Here is a 17,797-nt window from a genome sequence, read left to right as displayed (position 1 = left end):
GTATATAATACTGTACATGTACACACACTTCTTTGTATATAATACTGTACAGGTACATACACTTCTCTGTATATAATACTGTACAGGTACATACACTTCTCTGTATATAATACTGTACAGGGACACACATTTCTCTGTATATAATACTGTACAGGTACACACACTTCTCTGTATATAATACTGTACATGTACACACACTTCTTTGTATATAATACTGTACAGGTACATACACTGCTCTGTATATAATACTGTACATGTACACACACTTCTCTGTATATAATACTGTACAGGTACATACACTGCTCTGTATATAATACTGTACAGGTACACACACTTCTCTGTATATAACACTGTACAGGTACATACACTTCTCTGTATATAATACTGTACAGGTACATACACTGCTCTGTATATAATACTGTACAGGTACACACACTTCTTTGTATATAACACTGTACAGGTACACACACTTCTCTGTATATAATACTGTACAGGGACACACATTTCTCTGTATATAATACTGTACATGTACACACACTTTTCTGTATATAATACTGCTCTGTATATAATACTGTACAGGTACACACACTTCTCTGTATATAACACTGCTCTGTATATAATACTGTACAGGTACACACACTTCTCTGTATATAACACTGCTCTGTATATAATACTGTACAGGTACACACACTTCTCTGTATATAATACTGTACATGTACACACACTTCTCTGTATATAATACTGTACAGGTACATACACTGCTCTGTATATAATACTGTACAGGTACACACACTTCTCTGTATATAACACTGTACATGTACACACACTTCTCTGTATATAATACTGTACAGGTACATACACTTCTCTGTATATAAAACTGTACAGGTACACACACTTCTCTGTATATAATACTGTACAGGTACACACACTTCTCTGTATATAATACTGTACAGGTACATACACTGCTCTGTATATAATACTTTACATGTACACACACTTCTCTGTATATAATACTGTACAGGTACACACACTTCTCTGTATATAATACTGTACAGGGACACACATTTCTCTGTATATAATACTGTACATGTACACACACTTTTCTGTATATAATACTGCTCTGTATATAATACTGTACAGGTACACACACTTCTCTGTATATAACACTGCTCTGTATATAATACTGTACAGGTACACACACTTCTCTGTATATAATACTGTACATGTACACACACTTCTCTGTATATAATACTGTACAGGTACATACACTTCTCTGTATATAATACTGTACATGTACACACACTGCTCTGTATATAATACTGTACAGGTACATACACTTCTCTGTATATAATACTGTACATGTACACACACTTTTCTGTATATAATACTGTACAGGTACATACACTGCTCTGTATATAATACTGTACAGGTACATACACTTCTCTGTATATAATACTGTACATGTACACACACTGCTCTGTATATAATACTGTACAGGGACACACACTTCTCTGTATATAATACTGTACATGTACACACACTTCTCTGTATATAATACTGTACAGGTACATACACTGCTCTGTATATAATACTGTACAGGTACATACACTTCTCTGTATATAATACTGTACAGGTACACACACTTCTCTGTATATAATACTGTACAGGTACACACACTTCTCTGTATATAATACTGTACAGGTACATACACTGCTCTGTATATAATACTGTACAGGTACATACACTTCTCTGTATATAATACTGTACAGGTACATACACTTCTCTGTATATAATACTGTACAGGTACACACACTTCTCTGTATATAATACTGTACAGGTACACACACTTCTCTGTATATAATACTGTACAGGTACATACACTGCTCTGTATATAATACTGTACAGGTACATACACTGCTCTGTATATAATACTGTACAGGTACACACACTGCTCTGTATATAATACTGTACAGGTACATACACTGCTCTGTATATAATACTGTACAGGTACATACACTTCTCTGTATATAATACTGTACATGTACACACACTTTTCTGTATATAATACTGCTCTGTATATAATACTGTACAGGTACACACACTTTTCTGTATATAATACTGCTCTGTATATAATACTGTACAGGTACACACACTTCTCTGTATATAACACTGCTCTGTATATAATACTGTACATGTACCCACACTGCTCTGTATATAATACTGTACAGGTACACACACTTCTCTGTATATAATACTGTACATGTACACACACTTCTCTGTATATAATACTGTACAGGTACATACACTTCTCTGTATATAATACTGTACATGTACACACACTGCTCTGTATATAACACTGCTCTGTATATAATACTGTACAGGTACATACACTTCTCTGTATATAATACTGTACATGTACACACACTGCTCTGTATATAATACTGTACATGTACACACATTTCTCTGTATATAATACTGTACATGTACACACACTTCTCTGTATATAATACTGTACAGGTACATACACTTCTCTGTATATAATACTGTACATGTACATACACTGCTCTGTATATAACACTGCTCTGTATATAATACTGTACAGGTACATACACTTCTCTGTATATAATACTGTACATGTACACACACTGCTCTGTATATAATACTGTACATGTACACACACTTCTCTGTATATAATACTGTACAGGTACATACACTGCTCTGTATATAATACTGTACATGTACACACATTTCTCTGTATATAATACTGTACATGTACACACACTTTTCTGTATATAATACTGCTCTCTATATAATACTGTACAGGTACACACACTTCTCTGTATATAATACTGTACATGTACACACACTTCTCTGTATATAATACTGTACAGGTACATACACTGCTCTGTATATAACACTGCTCTGTATATAATACTGTACAGGTACATACACTTCTCTGTATATAATACTGTACATGTACACACACTGCTCTGTATATAATACTGTACAGGGACACACACTTCTCTGTATATAATACTGTACATGTACACACACTTCTCTGTATATAATACTGTACAGGTACATACACTGCTCTGTATATAATACTGTACATGTACACACACTTCTCTGTATATAATACTGTACATGTACACACACTTCTCTGCATATAATACTGTACAGGTACACACACTTCTCTGTATATAATACTGTACAGGTACATACACTGCTCTGTATATAATACTGTACATGTACACACACTTCTCTGTATATAATACTGTACATGTACACACACTTCTCTGCATATAATACTGTACAGGTACATATACTTCTCTGTATATAACACTGCTCTGTATATAATACTGTACAGGTACACACACTGCTCTGTATATAATACTGTACAGGTACATACACTTCTCTGTATATAATACTGTACAGGTACACACACTTTTCTGTATATAATACTGTACAGGTACATACACTTCTCTGTATATAACACTGCTCTGTATATAATACTGTACATGTACACACACTTCTCTGTATATAATACTGTACAGGTACATACACTTCTCTGCATATAATACTGTACAGGTACACACACTTTTCTGTATATAATACTGTACATGTACACACACTTCTCTGTATATAATACTGTACAGGTACATACACTTCTCTGTATATAATACTGTACAGGTACACACACTTTTCTGTATATAATACTGTACAGGTACATACACTTCTCTGTATATAACACTGCTCTGTATATAATACTGTACATGTACACACACTTCTCTGTATATAATACTGTACAGGTACACACACTTCTCTGCATATAATACTGTACAGGGACACACACTTCTCTGTATATAATACTGTACAGGGACACACACTTCTCTGTATATAATACTGTACAGGTACACACACTTCTCTGCATATAATACTGTACAGGTACACACACTTCTCTGTATATAATACTGTACAGGGACACACACTTCTCTGTATATAATACTGTACATGTACACACACTTCTCTGTATATAATACTGTACATGTACACACACTTCTCTTTATATAATACTGTACAGGTACATACACTGCTCTGTATATAACATTGCTCTGTATATAATACTGTACATGTACATACACTGCTCTGTATATAATACTGTACAGGGACACACACTTCTCTGTATATAATACTGTACATGTACACACACTTCTCTGTATATAATACTGTACATGTACACACACTTCTCTTTATATAATACTGTACAGGTACATACACTGCTCTGTATATAACATTGCTCTGTATATAATACTGTACATGTACACACACTTCTCTGTATATAATACTGTACAGGTACATACACTTCTCTGTATATAATACTGTACAGGTACGTACACTTCTCTGTATATAATACTGTACAGGTACACACACTTCTCTGTATATAATACTGTACAGGTACATACACTTCTCTGTATATAATACTGTACAGGTACACACACTTCTCTGTATATAATACTGTGCAGGTACACACACTTCTCTTTATATAATACTGTACATGTACACACACTTCTCTGTATATAATACTGTACAGGTACATACACTTCTCTGTATATAATACTGTACAGGGACACACACTTCTCTGTATATAATACTGTACATGTACACACACTTTTCTGTATATAATACTGTACATGTACACACACTTCTCTGTATATAATACTGTACAGGTACACACACTTCTCTGCATATAATACTGTACAGGTACATACACTTCTCTGTATATAATACTGTACAGGGACACACACTTCTCTGTATATAATACTGTACAGGGACACACACTTCTCTGTATATAATACTGTACAGGGACACACACTTCTCTGTATATAATACTGTACATGTACACACACTTCTCTGTATATAATACTGTACAGGTACATACACTGCTCTGTATATAACACTGCTCTGTATATAATACTGTACATGTACACACACTTCTCTGTATATAATACTGTACAGGTACACACACTTCTCTGTATATAATACTGTACATGTACACACACTTCTCTTTATATAATACTGTACAGGTACACACACTTCTCTGTATATAATACTGTACATGTACACACACTTCTCTGTATATAATACTGTACATGTACACACACTTCTCTTTATATAATACTGTACAGGGACACACATTTCTCTGTATATAATACTGTACATGTACACACACTTCTCTGTATATAATACTGTACAGGTACATACACTGCTCTGTATATAACACTGCTCTGTATATAATACTGTACAGGGACACACACTTCTCTGTATATAATACTGTACATGTACACACACTTCTCTTTATATAATACTGTACAGGGACACACATTTCTCTGTATATAATACTGTACATGTACACACACTTCTCTGTATATAACACTGTACAGGTACATACACTGCTCTGTATATAATACTGTACAGGTACATACACTTCTCTGTATATAATACTGTACATGTACACACACTGCTCTGTATATAATACTGTACATGTACACACACTGCTCTGTATATAATACTGTACATGTACACACACTTCTCTTTATATAATACTGTACAGGGACACACACTTCTCTTTATATAATACTGTACAGGTACATACACTGCTCTGTATATAATACTGTACATGTACACACACTTCTCTGTATATAATACTGTACAGGGACACACACTTCTCTGTATATAATACTGTACAGGGACACACATTTCTCTGTATATAATACTGTACAGGTACATACACTGCTCTGTATATAACACTGCTCTGTATATAATACTGTACATGTACACACACTTCTCTGTATATAATACTGTACAGGTACATACACTGCTCTGTATATAACACTGCTCTGTATATAATACTGTACATGTACACACACTTCTCTGTATATAATACTGTACATGTACACACACTTCTCTGTATATAATACTGTACATGTACACACACTTCTCTGTATATAATACTGTACATGTACACACACTTCTCTGTATATAATACTGTACAGGGACACACACTTCTCTGTATATAATACTGTACAGGGACACACACTTCTCTGTATATAATACTGTACAGGGACACACACTTCTCTGTATATAATACTGTACATGTACACACACTTCTCTGTATATAATACTGTACAGGTACATACACTGCTCTGTATATAACACTGCTCTGTATATAATACTGTACATGTACACACACTTCTCTGTATATAATACTGTACAGGTACACACACTTCTCTGTATATAATACTGTACAGGTACACACACTTCTCTGTATATAATACTGTACATGTACACACACTTCTCTTTATATAATACTGTACAGGTACACACACTTCTCTGTATATAATACTGTACATGTACACACACTTCTCTGTATATAATACTGTACATGTACACACACTTCTCTTTATATAATACTGTACAGGGACACACATTTCTCTGTATATAATACTGTACATGTACACACACTTCTCTGTATATAATACTGTACAGGTACATACACTGCTCTGTATATAACACTGCTCTGTATATAATACTGTACAGGGACACACACTTCTCTGTATATAATACTGTACATGTACACACACTTCTCTTTATATAATACTGTACAGGGACACACATTTCTCTGTATATAATACTGTACATGTACACACACTTCTCTGTATATAACACTGTACAGGTACATACACTGCTCTGTATATAATACTGTACAGGTACATACACTTCTCTGTATATAATACTGTACATGTACACACACTGCTCTGTATATAATACTGTACATGTACACACACTTCTCTGTATATAATACTGTACATGTACACACACTTCTCTGTATATAATACTGTACAGGTACATACACTTCTCTGTATATAATACTGTACATGTACACACACTGCTCTGTATATAATACTGTACATGTACACACACTGCTCTGTATATAATACTGTACATGTACACACACTTCTCTTTATATAATACTGTACAGGGACACACACTTCTCTTTATATAATACTGTACAGGGACACACATTTCTCTGTATATAATACTGTACAGGTACATACACTGCTCTGTATATAACACTGCTCTGTATATAATACTGTACAGGGACACACGCTGCACTCTTTGGTGTACTTTATATTATAGGGTCACTCTGATGTGTGGGATTTTATGTATAATAAATTTTCCATGGCATGCTACACATCTTCTTGCTGAACCATTTCCTAAAAGTTGGTAATTACGACATGGTGCCCCATGTATAACATATACACATGCACTGCTCTCATATCTCCCCCTATTACAAACTGTGAAAATACAGAAATTCTCTATCCCAAATCTGTCAAACCCTGTCCAGTCAGGTCTGCTCACAATTCCATTCCCCTTTTTTTTTTGCAAACTCTTTATCTCAATGGTTTTTGTGAATCTATAAGTTCCAGCAGGCATCAGAGGCCAGAGGACCAAACTAATCCCCAAAAGCAGTTTATTGGTTATTACAAAAACTGCCCTATAATAAGTATAGCGTAGAATACAAGTATAAAGAGTTAAACTTAGGGATTAACTGTAGAAATCTGATAGCTCTTGAGCACATTTGCTAATCCTAAAACATTGGTCTCCAGTATTAATCTTCAACAGAAGGAGTTTCGAACGAGAAGCATCTACATAAAAGCCAACATAAAAATTAACATTGTCTTTGGATCATCGACTTTATCACCCTGGTATGGTATGCAAATCCGCATCACCCCTGGCACTGTTGGGGCTGCAGAGCTCAAAATCATCACTTACATTGTTCGGGAAGAAAGATCTCCGTATCATTACTAACAACGTCTTTGGACTGAGAACTTCACATCGTCAATATAATTATCCCGATGGACAGAACTCCACATGATCCTTAACGTTACCATGGAACGCCAGCCTCCATATGATAACTAACTTCACATCAATACCATCATCCTGGGAAGAGGAATCTCATAACATCATTATCATCCATAACATCCTGGAGACCAGAACTACACATCATCACTAATATTGTCCTGGGACGTAGAGCTCTATACTTACAATATCATCACTCTAGACCCAAAAAAAAACGCATCGACGTCACTAAAACTGTCCTACGATCCAGAACTTCACATCATCAATAACATCCATCTGAAACGCAGAACTCCAGATTATCATATACACCCATTTTATTGTCTTTGGGTAAAAAAAAAACCTGACATAATATTAGTATATATAAAAGTATAAAATAACAGTCATCGAAGATTGTTTTGGGTAAAGGATAAAAATGTGTAATATTTTTATACTTTTTGATGTAAATTTGTTTTCACAGACCCAGACGCCTTCCTTAAATCAGCTCGCCTGCAGCGACTACCATCTTCATCCTCAGAAATGGGGAGCCAGGACGCATCCCCCCTCAGAGAGACTGTCAAAGACCCTTTCAGCTCAGACTGCAGCTGCCGACAGGATGGTCTTACTGTCATTATAACTGCCTGTATAACGTTCGCTCTGGGTGTCACAATAGCACTTATAATGCAAATATATTTCGGGGATCCTCAGGTGAGAAAGTAGATAAAATATTTTTCTTGGCTTTTTCATCTAGAAAAAAATTTCTCAGATACTCTTTAAAGGGATATTTCCATTTCAGCGAATAAATGTTGTTTATTGTATAATAAAAAGTTATACAATTTTCCAATATTCATTCTGTGTCAATTCCTCAGAATTTCTAAGATCTTTGCTTGCAGTCATTCAATGAAAACTTTAATTGATTACTTATTGAAAATCTGTCCGGGTCATGACACACAGGTGCATGGCTCGTTACAGTACAGTTATCAGAGCTGTGTTACGTGCTGTGCACCTATGTGTCCATCACATGACCAGGACAGTTTTTTATCCTCTGTGAAGGTTTCTATTGAATGACTGGAAGTAGAAATCTTAAAAACCATGAGAAATTGATACAGATGCATATCTTGATATTTATCACCTCTAGATCTTCCACCAAGGGGCAGTAGTGAGTGATGCTTCCTATTGTACAGCTTTGGGTATTGAAGTGTTGGAGAAACGGGGGAGCTCTGTGGATGCCGCCATTGCTACTGCTCTGTGTCTTGGGATTGTAAATCCACACACGTCAGGCATTGGAGGGTAAGTATGGATGCACAATAATTTATTATTTTGTGATCTTGGATTTTGATTTGTATTTTTCTTTCCATGTTGAAGTTAAGGGGGTTGTCCAGGATTAGAAATGAAGGGTCTTCTTTTTATAAGAAACAGTGCCACCCTTGTCCATGAAATAAGTCTGGTATTGCAGCTCAATCTTCGCCAAGTGAATGGTGCTGAGATGCAATACCAGACACAATCCATGGAGTGGCGCTGCTTCTAGAAAAACAGCAGACCCTTTTTCAAATTCTGGACGAACCCTTTAAAAAGGACCTGTCAGTTCTCCTGACATTGCTGTCACAGTAAATGATTGTATACCCCATGAAATGACAATTCTGGAGCATCTTTTCTTAGAACTCTACTTTTTTCCATTCCTCTGTTATTCCTCTTAGAAATGTATATATCAGACATTACATAGTGACAAAACTAATGAAGAATTCAAACAAAAGGACTGAGGACCCTGCTCGCAAGAGCTTGCAATCTATGAGTCATTGTCCCAGCAGAGAGACATGTGGTGATTTAAACCCCTGTCATCCTGCCAATAGCTATCTTTCATTTTTATAGGTTATTACCTTACATCAGGATCACTTTACATTAACACAATAGAGACATTTATAGGGGATTTAGGCATTTAGCGGAATAAACACTCTTGAAATGCCAGCTTGTTAGTTTCACATAACACATTAATAACTTTTTCCCTGCCAATCACCGTGCTACATGTGAAGAAAGCTGAATTGCCCAAGTAAAGGTTTAGTTTATTAAAGCTATACTTCCACTACCTACCACTGCTGTTATACATGAAGTACCGTTAAACCTCTTTGAGATGAACGCTCAATATTGAAGTGTGGTCTTCTCAAAACAGATGGCTAGTATACATAATATATGGTGGAACTAAAAATCTGTCACAAGAAATCTGGTCTTGATAAGGGAGTAGTCTTCTCAAAGAGGTGACAAGCTTACACTATATTAAGAAAGCAATAGAACAGTGCCACCTAGGGCAAAAATAATCCTTAAATGTTATAATAAAAATGTAGATAATTTAGATATATATTTAAGAAGTAGAAATTAGCAGAAAAAGTATAGGCTCTGTAAGAACATTTTTGTTTGAGTGACATCATGACAACTATAAGAGTATTTTTGACAGGAAATATTTTTCTATAGTCAGTCTTTACCCGTGGTCGTGTGGCATATTTCCTGTGGTTTGTAACCCATGGTGGAGTAACCCTAGTGTATGCCTGTTCTTGTCTTTTTGTATCAGAGGAGGTGTGATGCTGGTTCATGACATCAGAAACAACCTGACAGATGTCATTGATTTTCGGGAGACAGCACCATCTGGAATACATAATGATTTTTTGCAGTATCGGAAACATAAGGTAAGATATGACAACTAAGCCAAGCTGCCATTTAGAAAGATTAGGGATGAAGAGTGGCTGCCACACACTTATGCCACCGCCTATCGCAGGCGAGGAAATACAATTCAACAACCAAAAAAACCAGCATGACTGAATCAACATAGTCTGATATACATGTTACAGTATTGGAGGATCCATTCGTAATTGACAAGATCTGCCAATAGCAATCTATTGCCAATGAGAGGTTTATATCTAAGGGATCAATACTTATGTGTAAAGTTTTATTCATAATCACCTGTCCCTATATATTAGTGTCGTCTCTCTCTCCCTGTTTATTAGTCAGGTATTCTGGTTGGTGTTCCTGGAATGTTAAAAGGGTTGGCCAAAGCTCACAACATGTATGGAAAGTGAGTACAGATATTATCTATCTATCTATCTATCTATCTATCTATCTATCTATCTATCTATCTATCTATCTATCTATCTATCTATCTATCTATCTATCTATCTATCTCACTCACTCCATGCCAACATAGCCTTCAGTATTGTGCGCCAATTTTAATCACTTAGTCTAAATCTCTCAATCTGATCACTCGACCTCAGTTATAAAACCATGTATATATGCTATGGCCAATTTTTACTTTAATACCAGTTATTTTTTTTTCTCAGACTGCCATGGTTGGATATTATATCTAAGGTGGCTGAAGTTGCCAGTGGAGGATTTAACACAACACACGACTTGGGTAAGGAGCTCTCTTATTAGTAGTCCTCAGGGTGAAAGTATTTTTTTATTTGGGTTACAGAGTGACCGAAAAAAATATTGTGCTTTGTAGTTTATATTTGTCATACTGGAGGGCTTCTGATCATCAATTTGTAATACAAGTCAAAAGGGTCCTGTACTTATTTAAGGAACTGTATCCAGCACCCTTAACACCCATGTGAAAATATAATGACCTCTTCTCCACCTCCATTACTAGAGTAAGTTAAATGGGTAAAAGGATAGAACTTAGAATGCATGGTTACAGGCGGGGGGGGGGGGGGGTGGCCTGCTGTAGCAGAAGTCTTACCCCACTGATCTGTCTGCAATCTAAGCCCCTCCTCTTTATCTAAGGCCTGCCTCCCCAGTAAAAGATGAAGGAGGCCAGAAATGGATGGACGACATGTAGGGAGTCTACAGACCAATAAATAAATGATTGATATCCTCCTTTTTTCTCATTGACTACTTGGTATACTGTCCCTTTAAAAATGCAGATAACTTGATATTACTGAAGGCTTTGAGACTGATATTACTTCACCCAACTAAATACATACCAATTAAATTAAATCCCAGAATTTTGTCCACACTCGGTGCCAGGTAGAACTGGTTGAACTAGCTTGGCTTAAAGTCCCTATTTTTTATGACTTCTGCGCATTTTCACTCATAAATAAGATTATTGTAGCTGATGCAGATCATTGAGATACATTCATAGATTGTGTGGATTTACAATTACCAGTAAATTGGTTGACATCTTATTTTTATTACATTTGCACTTTCTAGTCATTATATGGGCTTAAAGAGAACCTTTCACCTGCCCATACATGCGTGCGCACACGCTCTCCTCTCTCCAGCTCTTGCTGCGGCCCTGTCCATTGCTAATTGGACAGTGTCACAGCGATGTCACACGCCCCCTTGCCAATTACACGCCTCATTGATAGTTCAGGGGGTTATTTACATATCGGGCGCCAAATATAATGGCACCGATATCAAAATAACAGAGAAGGGTCGGAAAAATGTGTAAAGTGCCCCAGGGTTTGTACAGCCTTGCCTATTACATGCTGCACTCAGCTGCGCATGTATGGGCAGGTGAAAGGTTCTCTTTAAATCCCAAAAGTGAAATAAATACCAATGAGAAACAATATTTAATAACTAAGTTGCCAGTAGACAGCTTGTATGAATACTTGAATCATAACAGGGCTCCCATTGAAATCAATTGTCATCCATCTCATTCATTATTTTCACTGCGAGTCATGAAGTCGTCATAGGCATAGACTCCTGCTCGACATGGCTATTGGATTTGCCTAATTGAGAAGGGTCTCAAGTGTGAACCACTGACCTAGTATATATGTATAATTAAAGTGGACCGACAGTCTCCCAGATCTTGTGATCCACTTTGATGTACATTTCAAATGCACAACATTGCAAAAAGTATCTGAATGAAGTAGACAGGCAGACGGACATAAATGACACTGCATGCATTTTCTCTACCGTTTCTTTAAACCCTACTAATGCCCAGGGGGTCCCGCTGATACATCAGGACTGTTGAACATGGGTACAATACATGTCTGAATGAGGCCTTGTCTTTCACAGGTTTTTGGGTACAATTGGGAGATTATTTCCCATATTATTTATAGGTCTTTATCTTTAATTGTCTTAATTTTGGCAGCTAAGGCCATCAGTGACTTGAAAGAAGATGAACTATCGAACACTTTTCAAGATATTTTTTTCCCGCATGGGATACCCTTAACTCCGGGAACTTTTGTCAGAAGGCTTGACCTGGCAGCTATATTGCATGATGTGGCAACAGGAGGGGTGGACGCCTTCTATTCAAGCAACCTAACACATGAAATGGTGGTTGAGGTGAGACAAGACAATGTGTCTATGCTTACATTAAGAGATGCTTATTCATGCTGACTTCTTTGGAGACCTTAATATGTAATTTCAGGTCAAAGGGGTGTTCCCGTCTTATAAAGTGATGGCATATCGCTAGGATATGTCATCGCTTTATGATCGGTGGGGGTCTGACCTCTTGGACTCCCAGTAATCCTAGAAATGAAGGGAATGCAGTGCTGATTTAGTGCTGCATCCTCTTCACTGTTTTTCCCTGCACAGTAGCGTCAGTGGGCAAAGAAATGAAGTTTGGCCCAATTCAAGTGAATATGCACAGGAGCACTGCTGTGAAGGCAAAACTGCAGCCCCTTCATTCTCAGTATCGGTGGGGATCCTAGCGATATGCCACTTTATAAGATGGTATTAACCCTTTGACAACCATACTGTAAGATCCAAATGAGGAATTTGGAACATAAACCCTAAACATACAACCAACTCTATTTATCAGCACTCTACCTATAGCCATCACACTCACTGCAATGTGCTCCCCACCATGGTGTCATTGTGGGGGCACTTTAGATATGCTAATGATCATGTAATACACTCATATTTCAAACTTTCTGCCCTTATGTGTTGACAATATGTGCTATAGATAATCAGACCAGGGATAGTAGGGCGAGATACTGGACCCTTGGACCCTCTTTTCCAGAGTAATATCCCTAACTTTAGGGCTTGAATGCTACTGAACCTTATCCCAGGGGTATTACTGAACCCTAGGGAACCCATCTAGCCTTGTATTCTTACTGATTTATTTTTTTCGTTATCTTTTTACTTAGGGCACAGTTTAATCTGGTAGTGTATTTTTCAGTGATATCTTCTGCCATTGTCAGTTGAGGTTTGCCCTGGTGACTTGTTGCTGTAGGCGGAATAAAACTTATTGTCACATATTCCGTTTTCAGCGATAATGGGATTATTAACGTTGCTACAACTGTCATCTATGATTTTTTCAGGTTAATGCACTAGGTGGAGTATTGTCAGAAGAAGATTTTATTAACTATAATGCATCTGTTGAAAAGCCTGTGCAAACTGTATATCAAGGTATGTACATTAGAACCACCTACATAAATGCACACGTTTCAATTTAAACATTACACATGAATTGATACTTTTGTGAAGCATCACTAGATCATGCTGTAAATAGCTCCGAGGGCTGCTTATGACCATTACTCTACTATAGTTACTACCATATCTTATATATTATTTTTTTTTAGGTCATCTTGTGTTTGCTCCTCCAGCTCCTCATGCAGGCCCCGCACTTATAAGTGCCCTCAATATTCTGGAAGGGGCAAACTTGACCAAGCACACATCTCGATCTAGTGCCCTGCATTGGATAGCAGAGGTGAGTTTGAGGCTTACTAGTTTTTTGTGTTTTTTTGGTTGTGTAAGGTAAGGAAGTGTGTAATAAATTATTAATTTGTGTCTCCTTTTATACGTTTGATATTATCTGATGTTATATATGTTATGGAGTCGCCTTCACACGATCCGAATTCTAAAAGGGGTATTCCCAACGGTGACTAGAACAGGGGAACGGAGTTCCCCATTCCTTCTCACTCAGACATCCACGCTGTGTTCGGCTGTTTCTGTCAGTCCCATAGAGTCGGAATGGGGCGGCAGCACACATGCTCGACTGCTGCTCACATTCCTCCTAATTGCGGCCGAGAAGAAACGGGCGACTCGGAACCCCTGTTCTAATGATCGGTGGGGCCCCAGCGATCATACTTCTGTGGGAAAAACCCCTTTAGTGAGTATTACCTAGTCTAAATGCACAAAAAGATCAATGACGAATCAGATATTGTTTATGAAAATTGATCACGCATACATAAAAATCAGTGCTATCGTTAGCGGTATTGGTAAATGTCGCTTGTCTGACATTTACAATACATATGCTGCTACAGTCAAACTTGCCATCTTTTGTCATGGAGAACTTATGTGGATTCAAATGACCAAATACATCAATGTTCACTTATATAGACACCTCTCTGCCACTATTCAGGTTACTTAGGAAGTAGATATTGATGTATTTGGTGATCTGAATTCACACAATGTCTCTTAGGCAGCATTGCACTTGACAGAAATCTCATTAGAATATTTCAGTAGTGCAGTCTCAAGTTTGGTCTGTTATTTCCAGCAATATTATCTCAGCATCAGGATAGTGCCTACCATGTGCCTGGCCTGGGGCATACACAAGTGGGCGCACTGCCTTTCTGCGTCTTGTTTTGGCTCATTTCACATAACATTTGAGCTCCCAGTGCAAACGCCAAAGGTATCCATATGACTCCAACCTCCTAACGGAGGCCAAAAGAGTCTCCTTATGGCCTCCGCTGGGCTGGTATACGTCCGTATACTTTTTTTTTTTTTTTGCTGTATAGAAAAGCATAGTCTGCTACGCTTATCTATGCAAATGCAGTATACGGTTTGTAACACGGAGTCTCTTGGTGAGGTAAGCCACTGGAAGGCACAGACGTGATGTGAACAGAGCCGTAGTTGTTGTTTGGAATGATACCTAATTCATAGGATTGTAATGGCTTTTTGTTATCCTATGACGCATCCCCAAATATCTTCTTTTGCTAGAGAATTGGTACTCCAAAGTAAGTAAATCCGAGCATCAAAGTTATAGGAAATTGAATATACACATGAGATAACTTTTATTATTTAAGGTTAATTTCACTGTATAAATCTACTATCTTCACTTACATATGTTTTTTTTTTTTTGTCTCATTACAGACACTTAAGATAGCCCTTGGTTGTGCCAGCAAGTTAGGAGACCCCTTCTTTGACCACACAGTGGCTGGATATGTGACTGAGATTCTAAGGTGACTATAGTCATTGTCCCACATTCACTAAGACTGGCATATCTTACGCCAGTCTAAGTACAGGAGATAGTTGGACTGATTTGCACCAAATTTATTAAAAGGTCCTCGCCTCTTAATCATTTTGGCATATTTTGAACTCTCTGACAGTCAGAAAATTAAGTCACACCTGCTATGAGCAGTTGTAGATTTGCAACAAAACTTTTACAATTCTGTGTATTTACATCCTGTACTTCTTTGGTTGATGATGCTTACCTTGACCATTGGGCCATTCGCTACCAATTATTACTGAAGCTATAAAGCTATATTTCAAGATATGAGTAGATCCTGTGCAGTTTTTTACATAATTGTGAAAATCCAGTCAAAATAATCTTACAATATAGCTGGAAGATACATGGTAACACAAACCCCAACATAAAAACAGCACAAATAAATAACAACGACAACTTTAAAATTGGAAGATATAGGCCGCAATGTTTATTAAGGGTTACCAAAGAATAAATAATTCAATACAACATAACCATAAAATTATTGAAAATTCATTAATCAATCATCATAAAATTATTGTACCAAGTCCCCCCAGCATTAGCTGAGACTAAACCCCACTAGTAAACATCGCGACAGGGAAACCCTTTTTAAAAAAGGGGGGGTGGGCGGGGCTTGTCTTGAATCCTCTTCAAACGGCCCCGAACACTGCCGAACACCGGAATTTAAAGAAGAAATCTTCCCGCCATTGCTGCTCAACATCCAATCAGTAAAAAGCACGGGCTTCACGAGCGCAAGGTGGAAAGTTCCAGAACCTGCTCGTACATTTTGTACAGCTGACCTCAACTTCACCTAGCAGGTAAGTACCAACTGTAATAATAAAAGAGGGGTGGGAAGGAAGAAACCAAACCAGAAAAACCAAAACCTTTGAATACAAAATTATGTGGGGCTGTGCTGTGTTATCATGTGTCCTCCAAGCGATTGCTATGGGGGGCCCTGACATTAGTTATTTCAGACGGACATTTTCAGGATGAACTTGTCGTTCATGATCGCTCTGTGAAGGTTATAGTTTTGGACGACAGCACCAAATTGCCAATCCATCTCTGCCTTGATCTGTGGCCTAGCCTGGACGTCTATTGATGGAATGCACATAATTTGGCCTGCACCTGAAAATATCCAATATGGCAGAATAAACTTTTCCACAGATATCTTCCTTTGGTTTGCCATCTGTCACACTCATTTGTGTCACAAAAAGGCTCTGACACTTGGCAGAAAATGGTCTTAATCGGCCTTTTAAAATCTCTAGTGTATAATCAGATTATGTCAAACCTACATCGGTAAAGATCTCATTGAAGAAGTTCATGATTTCAGATAGCCACCAATTTTCAGAAGGAAAGGTTTCTGTAGAGTTCTTAAACCCAGTTCTTAGACCCATTTGGCCCTGTTCAGTGATTTCTGTTAATGGAAATCTAAAGGCCCTTTTACATCGGCCAATGATTGGGCGAACAAATGTATGAACTCTCTTTACAGATCATTGCCCTGTGTAAACAGGGCAGAGATCAGATCATGAACAAGCAGCTTTTATGCTGTCAGAAAAATGCTCGCTTGTCAGCATCACATCTCCCTATGTAGACAGGAGATGTAATGACGACCTGATACAAAATGTCCCCAATCATTGCTCCATGTAAACCGACATGTTGTATTGTTGATCGGCGCTCGTTTAATAGGCAGAATATCTGCCCGTATAAAAGGACCTTTACCCAACAGCGAACCAAATGGCCATTCAAAACAATGGCAGTGCC

General features: G+C 37.3%; 1 protein-coding gene across 2 annotated transcripts in view; it reads left to right on the top strand.

Annotated features, from left to right (window-relative positions):
* GGT7 (gamma-glutamyltransferase 7) overlaps positions 1 to 17,797 on the top strand; it is a 36,274-nt gene that overhangs the window by 11,818 nt on the left and 6,659 nt on the right. For both annotated transcript variants that reach the window (XM_075846684.1, XM_075846683.1), the window contains exons 2-10: positions 8,378 to 8,604; positions 9,035 to 9,186; positions 10,460 to 10,574; positions 10,893 to 10,960; positions 11,223 to 11,296; positions 12,977 to 13,170; positions 14,151 to 14,238; positions 14,412 to 14,539; positions 15,925 to 16,013. In XM_075846684.1, the coding sequence (XP_075702799.1) occupies positions 8,378 to 8,604; positions 9,035 to 9,186; positions 10,460 to 10,574; positions 10,893 to 10,960; positions 11,223 to 11,296; positions 12,977 to 13,170; positions 14,151 to 14,238; positions 14,412 to 14,539; positions 15,925 to 16,013 (1,135 nt within the window). The remainder of the gene's footprint in view (positions 1 to 8,377; positions 8,605 to 9,034; positions 9,187 to 10,459; positions 10,575 to 10,892; positions 10,961 to 11,222; positions 11,297 to 12,976; positions 13,171 to 14,150; positions 14,239 to 14,411; positions 14,540 to 15,924; positions 16,014 to 17,797) is intronic.

The sequence above is a fragment of the Rhinoderma darwinii genome, chromosome 13, assembly GCF_050947455.1.
Source record: "Rhinoderma darwinii isolate aRhiDar2 chromosome 13, aRhiDar2.hap1, whole genome shotgun sequence".
Lineage (NCBI taxonomy): Eukaryota > Metazoa > Chordata > Amphibia > Anura > Rhinodermatidae > Rhinoderma > Rhinoderma darwinii.
Note: the sequence above shows the minus strand (reverse complement) of the source record. Positions and strands in the feature narration are given on the sequence as shown.